General features: G+C 33.7%; 3 protein-coding genes across 3 annotated transcripts; 2 read left to right on the top strand and 1 right to left on the bottom strand.

Moving 5' to 3' along the window:
* Window positions 1–2,071: 2,071 nt before the first annotated feature.
* LOC21405377 lies at window positions 2,072–4,525 on the top strand. Its single transcript, XM_010100498.2, has one exon. It carries the CDS (start codon window positions 2,177–2,179, stop codon window positions 4,139–4,141), a length of 1,965 nt encoding a protein of 654 aa, XP_010098800.2. The 5' UTR covers window positions 2,072–2,176; the 3' UTR covers window positions 4,142–4,525.
* A 78-nt stretch (window positions 4,526–4,603) lies between these two features.
* On the bottom strand, window positions 4,604–6,387 carry LOC21405376 (glycine-rich RNA-binding protein RZ1B). The gene is made up of 3 exons (XM_010100497.2): window positions 6,279–6,387; window positions 6,076–6,188; window positions 4,604–5,600 (listed from the first exon to the last, which is right to left on the bottom strand). Exons 2-3 carry the CDS (start codon window positions 6,184–6,186, stop codon window positions 4,893–4,895), a joined length of 819 nt encoding a protein of 272 aa, XP_010098799.1. The 5' UTR covers window positions 6,187–6,188; window positions 6,279–6,387; the 3' UTR covers window positions 4,604–4,892.
* Window positions 6,388–13,152: 6,765 nt separating this feature from the next.
* LOC21405375 (heparan-alpha-glucosaminide N-acetyltransferase) lies at window positions 13,153–18,344 on the top strand. Its single transcript, XM_024167221.1, has 13 exons — window positions 13,153–13,407; window positions 13,764–13,901; window positions 14,280–14,361; window positions 14,534–14,610; window positions 14,722–14,837; window positions 15,243–15,351; window positions 15,465–15,581; window positions 15,696–15,787; window positions 15,921–15,987; window positions 16,327–16,408; window positions 16,551–16,642; window positions 17,605–17,748; window positions 18,198–18,344. Exons 1-13 carry the CDS (start codon window positions 13,153–13,155, stop codon window positions 18,342–18,344), a joined length of 1,518 nt encoding a protein of 505 aa, XP_024022989.1.
* Window positions 18,345–18,677: the final 333 nt, after the last annotated feature.

Here is an 18,677-nt window from a genome sequence, read left to right as displayed (position 1 = left end):
TAGAAATGAGTTGTCTGCCTAGGGTTAGATATTAGAAGAGATAAGTTAGAGTGTGAGTTGGGTTGGGGTATACGGGCCATTATAGGCCCAACCCACACCCCGTCCTAAAACTTCGAGCCAGACATTGGGCCACAAAAAAAAAATTTAATATTAGAAATTACATTTTTCGAGTTGGGTTGGGGTGGGTTGAGCCTATGGATTTTGTGAGTTTATGAACAACCCTATGCGTCATATTCTTGCCCCTTTTCGAAATAGACATAACATTATGGATGTGGAATGCAAGACCATGCACAAAATAGCACAGCTATGTAATGAATATTAAAAAGGAGAGTTAATTATAAAAAATGAAAAACCAAAAGAAAATTCAAAACTCCTATTGATATAATTTGAGTTTGACAATACAATCATATTGTTGGACCACAATATGTTTACGTTGTGTTAGAAATCAATTTTACACTTCATGTGTATGACTATTAAGGAGAAATGAATAATATTTCAAGGTGGGATTCTGATGATTCCGTGTCTTAGCTGAATACTTCTAACAAAAATGTTGTTGATTTTTCTGAAAATAGATTTAAAAATTGACTGAGAGTGGAGTGATTTCTGCTTATTATTCTAATTTGGTGATTATGGATACGTTTAGATCTAGTCTTAATTATAAAATAAATCGACCAAGTTTGTAATCGTTTTGATCATTTTTGTGTGTAACATCGACACCAATTCTAAAAATTAAAAAATTGCAACCTTAACAATTTTAAACTTAGCAAACATTTTAAATAATTTTATGCCTCACATAAATTTTTTCAACTAAAGAAATACTACTTCTTTGGGGGTGAATGGAGAAATGCCACTTTTTTTTTTTTCATTTCAAACCAATCACTTTCATCATTTAAAATACCAAAATTAATCACCCCAAAATAAACTCAAAAATTTCCCTTTCTATTTCTCTTCTCTCGCACCAATGCTCCTTTCTCTTTTCAACTACCGCCGCAGATAATCTCAATCTTTAACCTACTGAGGAAAGTTAATATCGTTTGACCAATGAAAAATCACATCTATTCATTTTAATTTGCAATATCCATACATTCTCTTTGATGTTGGAACTAAAGATAACATTGATTGACCAAGGAAAACCCATTAATTCTTTGATTTTCAGCTAACGAGAACACTGATTAAATGGAAGAAAAAAAAAATAGAAAAGAGAGATTGCCAAAGAGAAGAGGAAGTTGATCAAGTGAAAGGTGAAGAGTGATAAAATTGTCTTTTTATTATCCAAAAACGGTATATGTCAAGCAATCCATAAAAATGTGGCTCTTAAAGTCGTAGAGAGCCTAATTATCTCCTTTTATAATGTACCACCAACACTCATATTCTAACCGTATAGATGTGGGACCAACGGCCAATGTTGTACCAACGAGAGTCGTATACAACATCTACTTCATGAATACGTAACATGAAGGAAAAAGTACATACATATATATATATATATATGGTTTCTAATTCGGTACCGGATTAGAGCGGCACATATATATATATATTTTTAAAATATGTATATTTTCTTTTAAAATATATATATGTGAGGAGACATCTATAATTTATCTAAATAATTATATATACGTTTTAAGAGAAAATATACATGTTTTTAAAAGAAATATATATGTGTCGCTCCAATCCGGTATCGGATTGGAGAATTTACCTATATTTTATCTATATATATATATATATATATATCGTTTTAGATTTTAAAATATTTGTGCTAGTTGTTGATACACTTGCAGATTATTTGCGAGTGGGTTTGAACAAGAAGTAACTGTGGTTTAGCATCCACCCTGCTTAATATCCAATCTCCAGTAAGTTGAAGACGGATTAATTTTCATCTCTCTCATTTTTATTTCTTTTTTCTCGTTTTTTTCTCGTCCTCTTCGATCTAGACTTTTGATGTATAGGCAAGGGCCTGACTCACCATGATAGGTTCTTTTCAAAAACAAACAAACCGAATGTACAAAGTCCTTAACAATAAGCTTAAAAGAAAAGAAAAAAAAAAAGCTAAAATACAACAATATATCGGCCTGCATGATAAATAAGTAGAGTTTGTAATTGTGCATGACATTGCTCACCAACCAAGAACACAAGAAACTAGATTCCCTCCAAACAAGTAGTCCAAGAAAGTTCATAGATGTTTAACATCCGATATATTAATCACAAACTTGGACCTAGTCATGTGTTTATTAGTTGCAACTCTACAAATCATCACTACGTGGTCCCGAAAAAAACAATGGCGCTTTTCAATTCTTGGCAAGAGTTGAGGCTCTTTGCTTTACAAGTATTTGCAGGCAAATGGTTCATGGTCTTTGCCACAATCTTGATAATGAGCGTCAATGGATCGAGTTACATGTTCGGTCTCTACTCAAACGACATCAAATCGTCGTTGGGCTACGACCAAAGTACCCTCAACTTGATAAGTTTCTTCAAGGACTTGGGAGGCAATTTGGGGGTCTTGGCGGGACTCATCAATGAGGTCTCGCCCCCTTGGGTCGTCCTGTCAGTCGGTGCAGCTATGAACTTCTTTGGCTACTTCATGATATGGATGTCCATAGCCGGGCACATTGCAAAACCCCATGTTTGGCAAATGTGCCTTTACATCTGCATTGCTGCGAATTCGCTCTCTTTTCCCAATACTGCTGCGTTAGTTGCCTGTGTGAAGAATTTCCCAGAAAGCCGAGGCAGTGTTATAGGCTTCTTGAAGGGGCTGATTGTCCTAAGTGGTGCGATCTTGACGCAGCTCTACCACGCCATCTATAAAGATGATTCGGAGGCTCTTGTCTTGCTCATCGCGTGGCTTCCAGCCGCTGTTTCCTTGGTTTTTCTTCGAACAATTCGCATCATGAAGCGCGTCCGACAACCAAACAAGCTAAGAGTCTTCTGTAACTTTCTCTATGTGTCACTTGGTGTTGCAGCATCTCTCATGGCCTTAATTATTATACAAAACAGGCTACGTTTTAATAGACTCCAGTATGCTGCGAGTGCTTCTGTAGTTTTGGTCCTACTCTTCCTCTCACTTTATGTTGTTATTAACGAAGAACTGAAGTTGTGGAAGCACAAGAAGCAGGGCCAAACAGACCCTTCCAAATTCACTTTAATGACCGAAAACCCTCGAATATCAGAACCACCATCGCATGTTAATGAAAACCCAGAAAGCTCGGAGCCACAACCTATAACAAACAGAGCTTTGGTGAGTTCACAAATGCCATACTTATGTTGGGTAAAGAAAATCTTCAAGGCACCAGATAGAGGTGAGGATTACACCATACTGCAAGCGGCTTTCAGCATTGACATGATAATTCTCTTCACCGCCTTAACTTGCAGCGCCGGGGGTTCGTTGACAGCAATCGACAATTTGGGACAGCTAGGTAGCTCCTTAGGCTATCCAGGTCACAGCATCACGACCTTCATATCACTCGTGAGCATATGGAATTTTCTTGGACGAGTCACTGCAGGCTTCGCCTCTGAAATTCTCTTGGCAAAGTACATGTTCCCTCGTCCCTCAATGCTCACTGCAGTGATTCTTCTCTCCTGTGTTGGCCATCTCCTCATAGCCTTCGGTGTCCCACATTCTCTTTACTTTGCTTCAATAATCACAGGGTTCTGCTATGGAGCTCAACTATCATTATTATTTGTGATCATATCCGAACTCTTTGGCCTCAAATACTACTCCACACTTTACAACGTTGGGGCTCTTTCGAGCCCCCTCGGGTCTTACATTTTCAATGTGAAAGTTGCTGGTCACTTGTATGACAAAGAGGCTCGAAAGCAGATGGAAGCTCTTGGCCTTGTGAGGAAAGCTGGACAGGAGCTGACATGCAATGGAGGGAGGTGTTACAAGATGGCTTTCCTAGTAATCACGGTGGCGACATTGTTCGGGTGCCTTGTTTCATTTATTTTAGTGCTTCGGACAAGAAGGTTTTACAAAAGTGACATCTACAAGAAATTTAGAGAGGAAAAGGGCGAGACTGAGATCATGTCCACCGGAAATGGCAACACACTGGTAGAAATAGAAAACAGTGCCGCTGTAAGCACCAGTTCTACTCTCACTGTTGCTGCACCACCAGAAACACAACCTCGAGCCAACAAAGAACCATAGATATACCAGTGAAACCGTGACCATTTTATTTGGCTTATGAAAATTTTGGCAATATATTCCCGCTCGTATTACCTCAGTACTTGAAGTGCCTTCCCAATTGCTCCAACTTTCCTTTTTGGAAAAAATCGACTACAAATAACAACGGCCAGACTCCCATAAATAGGGTCGTTAATGGAATTCTAAACTAAACTTTAACTACCTTAGTCTTAAAAAGGGATATCTTGAACAAGCAGAATAAAAAACACAGTATACCGGCGGAGTAAGCAGCCGTACAGTTTACCACCCGCTCGGCTAGAAAACGCAACAGTTACCATAAGAAAACAGGAAAAGGGTCAAAAGACATTATGCATTCCCTTTTGTTGTCTGCCTGTCTTGTGAGAAATTTAAACAGCATCTCATACCAAGAAAACAGTTAATTCCAAAGTTTTAACCATCCACAAAAGTCTCTCAACCCGCCTCATATTTCGATAAACAATATGCATTGCTAGTTCAATTCAATTTCCTGTCCCTTTCTCACTGAAGTAAGAATCAACCATAACATACCCAAATTGAGTTCTAGACATTCAAGTTTGACAACTTCCAAATTCCAATCATTTAAAGCTAAGAAAGAAACAAGAGAACTACATTAGGTCGATCGCAACAGACAAAGCAACTAGCTACGCAATGCCTCCTTCACATGAATCAGAAACTGAAAAGCAGACAAACTGGTGTCATCTGAAAGTCATCCTAACAAAGAAACTGACCACCCGCCTCAGTACCGATCGTATGATGATAGATGGTCTACCCTTCGGTGACGGTCATAAGGACCGGTTCTATCCCTATAGCTTCCCCTGTCCAACCGGTCTGGCCCTCCACTTCCATACCTGTCACCACCAAGTCTCAGCCCTCCATCCCTGAAATAACCTCTGTCACTGCCATACTCATTTTGAAGTTCCCGATCGACATATCTGTCACCTGCATAGCCTTCACGAGCAGGTGCATACCTGTTATATCTATCACTGCCATAACGGTCATGGCTCTCGTACCGGCTATCTCTAATATTCAAATGATCCCTGTCTCCATAACGCTCCCGGCTGAAGTGATCATCATAAGGGTCCAACCTGAAACGATCTCCACGGCCGCCACCTCTGCCAGAGCCAAACTGCGATGAGAAACGCCCCCCACCATCGCCCAAAGGGCACTCACGTGCAAAATGTCCAGGATGACCGCACTTAAAACAGTCGGAACGCCCTGCCAATCTGTCTCCTCCCCTGTGACTGCCACCTGAAATGTAGTCCCTGCCATACTCAAAACCAACATCCTCGTCACTAACTTTTGGCTTCGCCTTGTTCACCGAGATAACCCGGCCGTCTAACTCCCGACCATCCATATCATTGATTGCATTGTCCATAGCTCGATGATCAGCAAAGGTTACAAATCCAAACCCGCGAGGGCGGCCCGTGTCTCGGTCCGCCACAACCTAAAGTGAAAACAACCTTAACCTCATCATGATACTGAACTACAAATCTCTCTCAGGACCACAAGTGAGTAGTGAGTTAAGGCACCAACAAGAATTACATTTGAAGCGAAAAAACCAATCATCAATTACATTTTAGCAAACTAGCAAATCGAACAGCCAAAGTAACAAAGTAATCATGAACCAAAAATCACAGAAAATACTATGGAATTAGGTAAACACATAGAAATAACTCTATATTAACTCAAAAAGTACATAAATTTTGCATAAAAATTGGACAATAACCATATCATGATTAAAGGCACAAACTTCCACAAATTAAAATAAAATAATGAACATAAAGCATAGGAAACCAAAAAAAAATAATAATAATTATGATCCTCAATTTTGCGCCAGATAATTAGCCAGAACAAGAAATCTGAACAAATCATTATTAAAAAATTGAAGTCTAAACGAAAAGAAAGATGAATTTTCATACCACACATTCGAGAATTTCGCCATAGCGACTGAAAGCGTCTTGAAGGTGTCGATGAGAAGTCTCCCATGCCAATCCTCCCACAAATACACGATTCTCTTCTCTCCCAACCATATCTCACAGGATGTTCCGATGTTCCGAAATTCAATTATTACCAAAACACTAAAATAAAAAGAAATTATTCAGTTCTGGAGAAAAACCCTTACCGATGAGAGAGAGAGAGAGAGAGAAGCAGAAACTTCTACCACCGGTGTGAGTTTGCAGCTTCGTTTCTTCCGATGTTTGACCGTACGAGGTCACAAAGTTCGGTGGTTTTAATTTAGGTTAAAGAAAAGTAATGATGGATGAATGATAATAAAGTTCGAAAGGGGCAAAGATACAATTTTTTATGATTAATTACAAAAATTTTCTTTTAATTATATCACTTATAATACTTTGCCTCTTCGTGTTTAAAATGTAAGATTTATTCTCTATAAATAATGAAATATTAACAAAAACAACTCTTTATATTAGATTTTTTTACGAAAATTAACATTTAATTTATTATTTTATGGTTTTTGTAAGGTTTAAAATTAATTTAAATTTAAACTTTTAATTATAATACATCTTAAAAATTTTATGAATCTTTTTTGGTAGAATAAAAAGATTTATGAATTTTTTTTATATCTAAGTTAGTTTAAATTCAAATTAAATTTTAAACCATAGATTTACTAAAATACTCTCAAAATATCAAATTAAATGTTCATTTTAGTTAAAAACCTAACATATTGGGCTTTTTTATAAACATTTTATTGTTTAAGAGAACAATAGTTACGTTTTAAAAATCAAGGACAAAGTATTACAAGAAATATAATTTAAGGGGAACTTTTGCAATTAATCCAATTTTTTATGGAGGTTATCAATAAATAAGTAAATATTTTAAAAATAATATTAATTTTAATTATTTGCTTTTGTATTTCACTAATACTTTTTATTCATTTAACAATTATGTATTCATCAATAGTTGTTGCTAGTTATAAACATTTATAGATGCAATTTTTGATGTTGATTATGATATGATTTTCTTATTATATTTTTCTTTGAACCAATTTCATAATGAAAGGAGTGCCATTAATTTCTGGGATATTAGTTATTATTTCAACAGGGTAAAAAAGCAAAGAAGATTAGTAGCAAATTGAATAAGTTATTATAATGTGAACATCTATACATCTAACTTTTAAAAAATTAATTTAACGATTAAAAATAACAATTTTACATGTAGAGTAAAAATACATTTTCATTTCTAAATATTGGCAAGCCCATACGACCACACTAATTAGCAGCTTGTGGCTGATCAATGAGAATTTGAAAATGAACTCGAAAATTGGCCCTTCAAAATAGAGCAACGCTAATGATGAATCTCGATGGTAAATTGCCTCTTTTAAGCGATACTGTACTCATTCCTGGCTAAAGAAAATGGTACCTATTTTTAGTTTTTGAACCAAAGTACTCTGTGGTTGAAATAATAATAACCTGTTCTTGAAAACCTGATTAATCACATTAAACAAGTACAAAATGTGTGTGTATATATATATATATATATATATAAAATCGGTAGGCTAAATTTTTTGTCCGTTAAATCTGTATAAAATCACGTAAAAGTCAAAAAATAAATAGATTTAACGATATTAAAAAACTTGACCTACCGATACGCTAGGTATACCAGAGAATCTCCCATATATATAGGTAAAATTTTATGTCTAGCATTCATACAGTCCAACAAATGTAACTTTTTTGTATATACATGTAATATCATTAATTTGTGTGTGCATTTTTTTTATACTCGTGTAACAATCAGGTTTCGTTCATTTCACCGATTTGAGTTTAGAATTTGAGTTTTGTTACAGTTAAAAGCTCTTAAAAACAGTCACATTTAATTTTTTTATTACAGTAAAAAACTTTTATATAAAATTATATTTTAACTCAAATTAAAAATTTAAATTAATGAACTAAACGGGCTCTCAATTTTATGTGTTGAACTATATTTATTGAATGGTACACAAAAGTTTAAAGCAAACTGAATTTTATACATACATGCAAACAACGCTACACGGACACACGAAAAGTTACACGTGTCTCACTGGTCCTGCAGCCGCACTTAAGATAATTCTTATTATATATGCACAATATACATATAGGGTATTGATTCCCTCCAGACGGCTGGAGAATTTAAGCTTTCTGATTTTGGCCACTTAGATGGCAATGGATGGACAAGATTAACTGAAGGGCGTTTCACCAACAACCGGCTAAATCCCCGATAAATGAAATGGAAGAAACAACACAACACCTCATTGAGTTTTTAATTCGAGCAGAGATGTGATATTTTTTAAGAGCTTTTAACTATAACAAAAAAATAGTCATGTTCATTTCACCTATTTGAATTTAGAATTCGAGTTTTGCTACAGTAAAAAACTCTCTGAAACATTCACATCTAATTTTTTTTACTACAATAAAAAATTTTCACATAAAATTACATCTCAACTCGAATTAAAAACTCAAATCAGCGAACTAAATAGACCTTAATAATATAACCTGTTAAATTTTTGTTTTAGTTATTAACCTCCACTGGTATGAATTTATAGTCCCGTCACTTCCTTTCACATCTAGCTAGGAATAATTATGGAGCTATAAGAATCTCATAATAAAAAAGCTTACTGAAAAAAGTTAAAAAAAAAAAAGAAGAAGAAAGGTTAATACAAGAAAGAAAATTAAGCAACAATCCAGGAAAATGTAAAACAAAATGCACAATGTTTGGTAGATGAGAAAGTAAGGTAAAAAAAAAAAATGTTTAATCTATTTATTTTATAGTTGTCGAGTCAAAATGGCTATTTGACATACTATTTGCTTTGGCAAATATTTTATTTTCCTCTTTTCTTTTAAAAATTTGAAAGATTAAAAAGTAGTGAACATTGTAACAACTTCTTTTCTTTTTCATTTTCCTCTTTACGAAACAACCAAAGATTTTACACGCGTTTAGAACTCATTTCAAAATAATTTTATTTTTTGTATAAAAATAAAAAAGAAAACGTTTTCAATCTCAGAGAGAAATTATTTTTAAAAATGCGTTTAGTAGTTTTATCAAGAGATTATTTTCAGTGTAAAAAAACTCATTAATGTCTCTATTTCTCTCTCACTACTCCAGAAAGGAAAAAATAAAAATAAAAAATGAAAAACGATTAAAAGTCATTTTTCATTTCTCTCTCATTTTACACTAAACCAAAATATCGTTTTCATTTCTGTTTTTTGTCTTTATTGCGCCAAACGCCGTTTTGAGAACATTTTTATTTTTTCTTTCTCAAAAAACGTAAAAAAAAAAACGGGATCAATTCTAAACATGACCTTTATTTTCTTCTCCAAAATCCGTGCTCCGATTTCTTTCCTAGCCCTTTCTTACAAACTTACCATTAAAGTGGTAGCTTAGAGGCAATAAGCTTACTCTCTGGTGATTTGATAGATATGAGAGATCTTAGGTTTGACTCTCATGAGCAGTGTTTGAGACTATTTTTAGACTACCGGCTCAATATTTATTAATCTTTAATGGGAACGAAGAGATAAAGTGTGAGAATCTACTCAGTCATATTATGTTTAGAGATACATAGAGAGATAACTATGACTGGTTTTCCCTCTTCACTCTTCTCTAGAGCAATTTCAAATGAACAATAAGACAGCAAAGAACCAACAATAACTGACATTTTCATTAAACCCCAAATGTCAGCAGGATAGTGACATTTGCAATGCATAATCAAACAGATCACAATAGACAGCAAAGATCAAATATCATATACATGTTTAAAGAGGGCACAATCTATAACTATATATTAGACAATACACTGCATATTTTTAGTATTATGTGTGTTTAGCCGGCTTCATGGTAAAATGTTCTTCTCGCAGGATTAGCTGCCAAATTTTAGGTTATTTTTACATTAAACTGGTGCTTTTAAACTTTAAGGTCATTATCAATTTATTTTATAAATTTTAAAAGCTCTCACTTTGTCTCATGAATTTTGATTGTTCTCACTTAATCCTTTTTATTATAATTTATGTTAAAAACACAAAAAAAAAAAAAAGATAGTAATGCAATCGCGTGATATTTATGTTTAAATTTTTGTTAGAAACAAACATATAATAACCATATGAAAACACTTAACCTCTTTTTTTTGGTCTGATTTTAATAAAAATTGCAATAGAAAGAGTTAAGTAAGAACAATTTAAAATTTAAGAGATTAAGTGAGAGTTTTTAAAATTCAAAAATACTAGAAGTACTAGTGATAATAATCTTTTATATTACGTAGATGCAGATTCCAACGTTGTTGAATATTCTCCAAACATCTTTGAATTGAATTCCCATCTGTATTCCTTTTTTTTTAATTTACAAAGTCAAACGCTTTTGTTTTGTTTGTTTGTCTTTTTTGTTTTTTTTTTTTTACAAAAGCTTTTTACATAGTACAAAAGCTTAGAAACAAACACTTTTTGATGAAATATTGCCAAAGGAAAATTAGCGTACCAGCTGCTCCAAGTCATGCACAATTGTAATAAATTAACGAATTGATGTTGTAGCAGAAATCCATGGTCTTGAAATATATATAATAACATTCAAACAACCTATTATATATTACATATTATAATACTATAATACACTCTTTTATGGTTTTTCTTGTACATGTTCTGCCAATTACTACGTGACAAAAGTATTAGTTAATACTGGAGTTGTTCATAGTTCATACACAAGTAGGACCTTCCTGTAGGAAAGAAAAATAAAGCCTATTAAAAGCTTTGTCTTTGCAGTCGTACCAAATGCAAAGCTAGCTCATTTGAAAAAAAAAAAAAAAAAAAAAAAAAAAAAAAAAAAAAAAAAAGAAGCAACTGGCTAAGACCTAGTTCATTTCACCGATTCGAGTTTTCAATTCTAAGTTTTTACAGTTAAAAGTTCTCAGAAAATATCATATCTAATTTTTTTCTACTACAGTTAAAAACTCTCAGAAAATGTTACACCTCAACTCAAATTGAAAACTCGAATCCGCGAAGCAAACTAAGCAATTTCACCCTGATGATACAACATAAGGGCACTATTGGGGTGGAAATTCACAGCCCTAATGACCCTGTAGGCTTCAGCCATTCTTCCGTCATTTCTTACCGAGGGGTATACCGAGAGTCCATGTGTGAAAGGTACTTGGACGCTCAAGTCTGATAACAACAAGATTATAATAGACTTTAGAGTGAATATAAAGGATGTAGAAATGAATTCAAAGTACACCTAATATTGGGTACTCTTGGCCTATTTCGATATCTCTGTCATTTTTGACAAAGAGTGTTAACACCTCAGTGGAGATTGGACACATGTCATAGTGCCAACCCCTTCAAAGGAGGCCTTGACTTGAATTTTGATTTGAGTCCCTCAAGTAGGGTTGACAATCTGAGTAGCGACACGACGATACGATTTGAAATTCGCACGAAGTTAACTGGTTTAGGTTTACTAGAAATGAAGTTGGGTCATAATCAGGTTGACACGATTAACACGATTAATAAATGAGTTAGATTAGGGTTGATCTCCTAAACGAAGTGACACGAATTGACACGATCAACTATATGTATCATCTGCAATCTAATGACATGTAATATAACATGAAAGTTTATATGACATATTAAATACAAATAATGTGAATTTAATATTTGTAGGTAAAATTCATTTATTTTTCTTAAAGGAAAAAATAAATTGACCAATAAACATGTTAAATCTGTCATGACTGTTAAATAAGTTATTGTTATATTAGTTATTTATTCAATATATTAATTTAAACGGGTTGACACGATTAACACAATTAATAAATGGGCCGTGTTTAGGTTGACATTTTTTACACGCTTAATAAACATGTCATATTTGAGTTAATATTTTCTGACACGATTAATAAACGGATTGATACGAACACGACCTACTAACACGAATTGTCACTCCTTACCCCAAGTGATCACAACCCCTTCATGGGGTGGGGGTAAAAATCCTCTCGTTTTCACCCCTCGAGAGGGTCAACATTTAATTCACCACGACCTTCTTGAGTATAGACATATAACTCAATGTAGAATTGACCATGACCCCATTTGAAGGTTGAGGTGGCTCAACCTTGACACCCTCTTTGACTCGATCCCCTTTGTGAGGGGTCAAGTAGACCCTTCGAGTGGATCAAGGTGTGCCCTCATTTGTAAACAATTTTTGGATTAATCATTCTAATTGCTGGGACCAAATCACGTTCTAATTAACGATTTTATTCACGTCATTACTCTATATCATCTGTATAATTAAATTATAAATAATTATACATTTTTGTGTCAAGAGCGATCTCATAAGTAGACATTTTGTTACTTTACTGTCTTTGTATTTTTCAAAATGCGTATTCCTAAAATGTTACATTCTAATACCCCAAAAATTAGCACCGTTGAACTAATTACAAACTTACATGTCAAGTATGCGACTAACTGATTAAGACACATGGTCCCACACACTTTTATATAAACCAGTAGTAAATTAGTAATGATCATCAAATTTTTCTATAAATTCCAAATATCTCTCCCTCCGAGCGATATTGAACATTACATTTTGATAATTATTAAAGACCCGTTTGGTTTATGAGTTTAAATCTGTGATTCTTAATTTTAATTTTTAAAATTTATATTTTTTATAAAAAAATATTATAATAAAATTAAAATTATGAATTTAAGCACATGAAACCTTTAGTAGTAGTTCCACTGAAGAATCCACTGAAGAATTTGAACATTATTCATGTCTTTCTTTGCCAAGAACCTTGATTTGTCCTCGTCATCATCCTTTTGTCTTTGTCCAACCATTTATTGGTCTATGTGGTCCATGTTGTCAAGCAGACGCCAACTATTGCCGGCCGTTTGATCACTTTGTTGTCTTTCTCTCCCTCTTCTACTCACTAATATTACTATCATTAGTGTTCAATGGCTTGATTTTTTTTTTAATCCACTAAATTTGTGTATTTATCCACTAAATTTGTTTTAGAGGAAAGGTAAACATAAGTGATTATGGAGGAAGCTAGGAAGTTGGAAGAGGGACTTGGGAACAACACAACACTTGCCAAGGAAGAAAATAACAGGGAGATTATTAGCCATGTAGCCCATAACAAGGAAGCGATCGATAAGAGTGATGGCCGGGATGTCGACGAATGTCACGATCAAAACGCTGCAAAGAATGAAAAGGCGGCGGAGGAGACTCCATTAGTGAAGCAGAAGAGCAAGAGAGTTGCAACCTTGGATGTCTTCAGAGGGCTCACCATTGTGGTATTTGTGATAATTCTCAACAATGAACTTATTGCATATGTTTGAGTTTTTCTTTCTTGGGAAAGTACAGGAATTATTTAGACCTCGTTCATTTTGCAGATTTGAATTTTCAATTTGAGCTGAGATGTGATATTTTCTGATAGTTTTTAACTATAGCAGAAAAAGTTAGATGTGACATTTTCTGATAACTTTTAACTGTAAAAACCTAAAACTAAAAACTCAAATCGGTGAAATGAACGAGACCTTATATTAGTTTAACAATCTAGTAGTGAACCAACATGTGTACTAATATTGTAGCGTGTATATATATATATATATATATATATATATGTATGTATGTATGTGTGTATATGTAGTTGATGATACTGGTGGATGATGCTGGGGGAGCATATTCACGGATAGACCACTCACCATGGAATGGTTGCACATTGGCCGACTTTGTGATGCCTTTCTTTCTCTTCATTGTTGGGGTTGCTATTGCTCTTGCTCTCAAGGTAGGCTCTTCTAACTTCTTGTAGTTTTTAACTGCAGGGTCTATAACTTATGTGAGATGTGTGTTATATATATGTGTGTGTTAAGTATGTATGTATGTATATAAAATATGAAACTAAATTATAAAAGCTTCATTTTGTATTCAAGTGAAAATAATACAATATTCAACTTTATTTTAAAAGGGATTGTCAATATGAAGATGTATACTTTGTAAATTTTGAGAGGTTAAATGCCACATTTCACTTTAACACATAGAAGGCTTTTGTAATTTTTCACATGTAACATGGAGATTATTGAATATCCGTCTTAGTAATTGGTTTTCTTTGCAAACAAAATCCTTCTCAAGAATATCAATATGGCTCATTTTTTTGGTTGTGCAGAAAATTCCCAAGATCAAGGCTGCTGTCAAAAAAATTGTCCTAAGGACGCTAAAGCTTCTCTTTTGGGGAATTCTTTTGCAAGGTAATAAAAGAATGGAAAAAAAAAAAAAAAAAAAAAGTTCTTTCCTTGTTACTCAAGATAATAATTAGTCTTTTTAAAGTAAACTTCAGTTTACTATATAAGACTTTTGTTATTGTTAATGCACAAAGACTTATTTGTCAAGAAACTAGTAAGTTTACCAAATGTAGTTCAGGAGGATACTCCCATGCCCCGGATGAGCTATTATATGGAGTTGACATGAAGCAAATTCGCTGGTGTGGGATCCTCCAGGTCATGTTTCTTCAGCCTTTTTTCTTTTTTTATGTCATCTCTAAAAAAAAAAACTTGTCCCTGCAAGTCTTCTCATACTCTTTTTTTGTTCATTAATTTTTCCTTAAGCAGAGAATAGCTTTGGTATACTTAGTTGTAGCTTTGATAGAGACATTCACTACCAAACATAGACCAGCCGTTGTAGAATCCGGTCCCATCTCCATTTTCACCGCGTACCGATGGCAATGGTAAGTGATTCAGGCGATTTAAGTACGGTGCGTTTCTAAACGTCAGATCATACCAAAATCACAGTATAATGGAATCGCGGTGTTTTTTAGTCCTCCCGTGGAATTCCCTAGTATTATCAACCGTCTCCTTTTTTTTTTTTTTTTTTTTTTTTTTTGGCTAAGCACTAAATAACCAAAACAGCTAGTGTTAATGAGAGTAAGCGTGAGAAAAATAGGAAACATGGATAAATTCCCGTTCATTTCATTGATTCGAATTTAGAATTCGATTTTGCTACAGTAAAAAGTTCTCACAAATAATCACATCTAACTTTTTTGCTACAGTAAAAAGCTCTCACATAAAATCACATCTCAATTCGAATTAAAAACTCGAATCAACGAACTAAACGGGCCATATTAACCATCCAGGATTGGAGGGTTCGTGTCATTTGTTATTTACATGATCACAACATTTACACTATATGTTCCTGATTGGAGCTTTGTGTTACACTACGATGAAGGAGCAGAGAAATACACGGTATGTAATTATATATATTTCCTATATATATATACAACAAATATATAAAGTTTCACCATTATATGACTTGTCTCATATATTCTACTAGTCATTTTTTTTCCCTTAATTTTCAGGTTAAATGTGGAATGAGAGGACACTTAGGACCTGCATGCAATGCAGTTGGGTACGTAGATAGACAGGTTTGGGGTGTTAACCATCTCTATTCTCAGCCTGTTTGGAGACGCTTAAAGGTGATTACACATATTTAATAATGGTTTTTAGTCATGTTATGGAGATAAATTTTAATTGAGATTATTATTATTATTATTTTTTATTTTTTATTTTTGGTTTTGAAAACTTGTAAGGCTTGCACACTTAGCTCTCCGACATACGGACCCCTTCGTCGGGGCGCTCCGATCTGGTGCCTTGCTCCGTTCGAACCCGAAGGCTTATTGAGGTTTGTTGATTTACAACTCCACAAACAAATTGAGTTCAAAAAGAGAAATTTTATTTACAATTTTGGAGTTTCAAGAGGTTCATATGAGATAATTATGAGCATGGACTTAATTGGTTTTTCATTTCTGTTTTAGTTCAATCTCAGCTATCCTTTCTGGGACTATTGGCATCCATTATGGACATGTTTTGATCCATTTCAAGGTTAAGTACTCTATTATATTTGTGCAATATAAAATACAATTTATAATATGAAAATTTTTTGGTTGGGTATAAGAAAATATCCCCATGTACTCGTGTATTTTCGTCAATTTCTATTAAATTCACATATTTTATTATTTACGAAAATACTATTAAATTCCCATATTTTATTATTTTGGCATAATTTTGTTCTAATCTAGCGATTCAAACCTCAACAATAGCCCAAAACATTTTTATTTTACCTTACCAGAAAATTTTCCTTATTATGCATAGTTTCTATAGTATATGAGTGAAAAATTTTGGGGTTCAACAAAATTGATGAAACTGGAGTACTAAATGCAGGGTCACTCTGAGAGGCTTAAGCATTGGGTTTCAATGGGGTTTGGCTTACTTATCATAGGCATAATTCTTCATTTTACTGATGGTAAATTTCTTCCTTCAACCTGGCTGCCTATGTATTTATGTGTTTGAGAAATTGTTAACGGTGAAAATTCGTCGATAAGGATTTAGCCTCGCCACGAATCAGATACATAAGAAATGGTGCCTTTTTCTTGTTTATTTTGCAGCCATTCCCATCAATAAACAACTATACAGCTTCAGCTACGTATGCTTCACAGCCGGTGCTGCCGGAATAGTATTCTCCGGTTTCTACATAGTGGTAAGAAAACATCACTTTAAACCCCTCTAAATTCATACACTTGAGCATTGCTAAAGAAAAGATTAGAAAGATTTAAGTGATGTAAGAGCATACTTGAATTTGGGAGTGGTCTATGTGGCTTGCAGGGGTATTCAAAAAATCCGACAAACCGCGAAAACCGTCTAATCCAAAGTAAACCGAACCAAATCGTTAATTATTTTTAGATTATTGGACGGTTTGGTCAGTTTTTTAATCTGATTTTTTTAGACAGTTTGGTTTGTAATTTGGACTCCCCAAATTTTTAATCCAAATTTTTTAATTTTTAAAATATTTTTTTATATTTATTTTAATTTTTATTGGTCATACTAGAGGTTTTACACTTACAAAATACACTATATCATATTTTTGTTAGTTTGTATTAAAACTTTAAATGGTGAACTTTTAGAAATTTACTATTTTCATTTTATATTGTAAACTTGAATCTTGTTTTTATTTTTATTGATTAACGAGGGTCTAAACCGACCGTGAACACCCTTAGTGGCTTGAGCCTCAAAGAAGTGTCTGAACCCGTTTATTGAGTGCCCGACTCCTTGAAATAAGGGCCCAAATGAGTAGGTGGATTTCCGAGTTAGATCTTGAGTTGTGTTTAAATAATTTGATTACATCTTTCCTATCAGTTACAACTTTTGGGAAGAATAGTTGTTCACTCCTACATCACTGAGTTAGGCTTGTCTTTCTCATAAAGGGTGAGGCCAACCTTACTGAAATGTGACCCACCTCATAAGAGAGAAGTGAGCTCGGCACGTGCTTGCTCTTTATTTTTTATCCCTTGATAAATGGGATTGCGTGAGTTTTTAAGTCTTAAAATTGACATGAATTTGTGATTAGTTGAAAACAAAATAACATTCATTAGTTACACGATAGGTAACATTTTTTTTTTTTTTTTGCTTCTCTTTCATGTTGGTTTTTGTGATCATGAATAGATTGATGTTTGGGGGCTTCGGACGCCATTTTTATTCCTGGAGTGGATTGGATTGAATGCAATGCTTGTATTTGTAATGGCGGCACAAGGCATCTTTGCAGCATTCTTCAATGGATGGTACTATGAAAACCCAAATAACTCCATAGTGAGTACACACCAAATTAAGTCTTTTATTTTTTTATTTTTGTTGTTGTGCTAATTATATTCTTGGGAGAAAAAGAGAAATAAGCAAAGACTTGAGATGAATTAAAATTAATAGGCTAATAGTTTACATAAGTTAATAAATATGCCAAATTACTATTTTCGTTCATAACTTGTCTGGTTATGAACCATAACTTGACAAGTTATTCCCGATTTTTGTTCATAATTTGTCTGGCTATGAACTATAACTTGACAAGTTTGTCCATAACTTATCTGGTTATGAACCATAACTTGACAAGTTATGGCCTATTAATTTCTATAACTAAAAGTTGGCCTATATACTTTCTTAAGCTTTTCATATTGGTCTATTTCCTATTATTTCTCAATATTCTTTTTATCTGCATAATTTTTATGGAAAGAAAAAACTGAATGGAGAAAACAAATTATTAACAGGTACATTGGATTCAAAAGCATGTCTTTATCAACGTTTGGAACTCTGAGAGGCTAGGAACCCTCTTGTATGTCATATTTGCAGAAATCACATTTTGGGGTGTAGTTGCTGGCATCTTACACAAATTGGGAATTTATTGGAAGCTCTAACCCACACAAAAAAAAAAAAAAAAAAAAAAAAAAAAAAAAAAAAAAAAAAAGATCAATGGTAGGCTTATTTTTGTCTGTGTTGTAATGAAGTTGTCCTTTCTCTTTTATTTTTTTTTTCCATGAAAAATACTTGAAAGCACCGCTAGTACTAAGCACTACCATTAATAAAAAGTGAACCCAACCCGTAGACTCGTACTGCGATACTCACTTTTTATTAGTGGCTGGAGCCCTGTAGCATTATTCGTTTTTGTTAATTCTGTCATTTGTTATACTAAAAATGTAATACAGTGAACTACTTATGGAATGTGATACCGTGGGGTTTATTTTCCTTTT

This window comes from Morus notabilis, unplaced genomic scaffold (assembly GCF_000414095.1).
Source record: "Morus notabilis unplaced genomic scaffold, ASM41409v2 Scaffold124, whole genome shotgun sequence".
Taxonomy (NCBI): Eukaryota; Viridiplantae; Streptophyta; class Magnoliopsida; order Rosales; family Moraceae; genus Morus; species Morus notabilis.
Note: the sequence above shows the minus strand (reverse complement) of the source record. Positions and strands in the feature narration are given on the sequence as shown.

Bases quoted from the DNA above. Each gene is read 5' to 3' on its own strand.
- LOC21405376 (XM_010100497.2), bottom strand. From the start codon at position 6,186: ATGGTTGGGAGAGAAGAGAATCGTGTATTTGTGGGAGGATTGGCATGG. The intron at 5,601-6,075 runs GTATGAAAATTC...TTTTCACTTTAG, and splicing joins GCGAAATTCTCGAATGTGTG to GTTGTGGCGGACCGAGACAC.
- LOC21405377 (XM_010100498.2), top strand. From the start codon at position 2,177: ATGTTTAACATCCGATATATTAATCACAAACTTGGACCTAGTCATGTG.
- LOC21405375 (XM_024167221.1), top strand. From the start codon at position 13,153: ATGGAGGAAGCTAGGAAGTTGGAAGAGGGACTTGGGAACAACACAACA. The intron at 14,838-15,242 runs GTAAGTGATTCA...TTAACCATCCAG, and splicing joins ACCGCGTACCGATGGCAATG to GATTGGAGGGTTCGTGTCAT. The intron at 15,582-15,695 runs GTGATTACACAT...AAAACTTGTAAG, and splicing joins CTGTTTGGAGACGCTTAAAG to GCTTGCACACTTAGCTCTCC.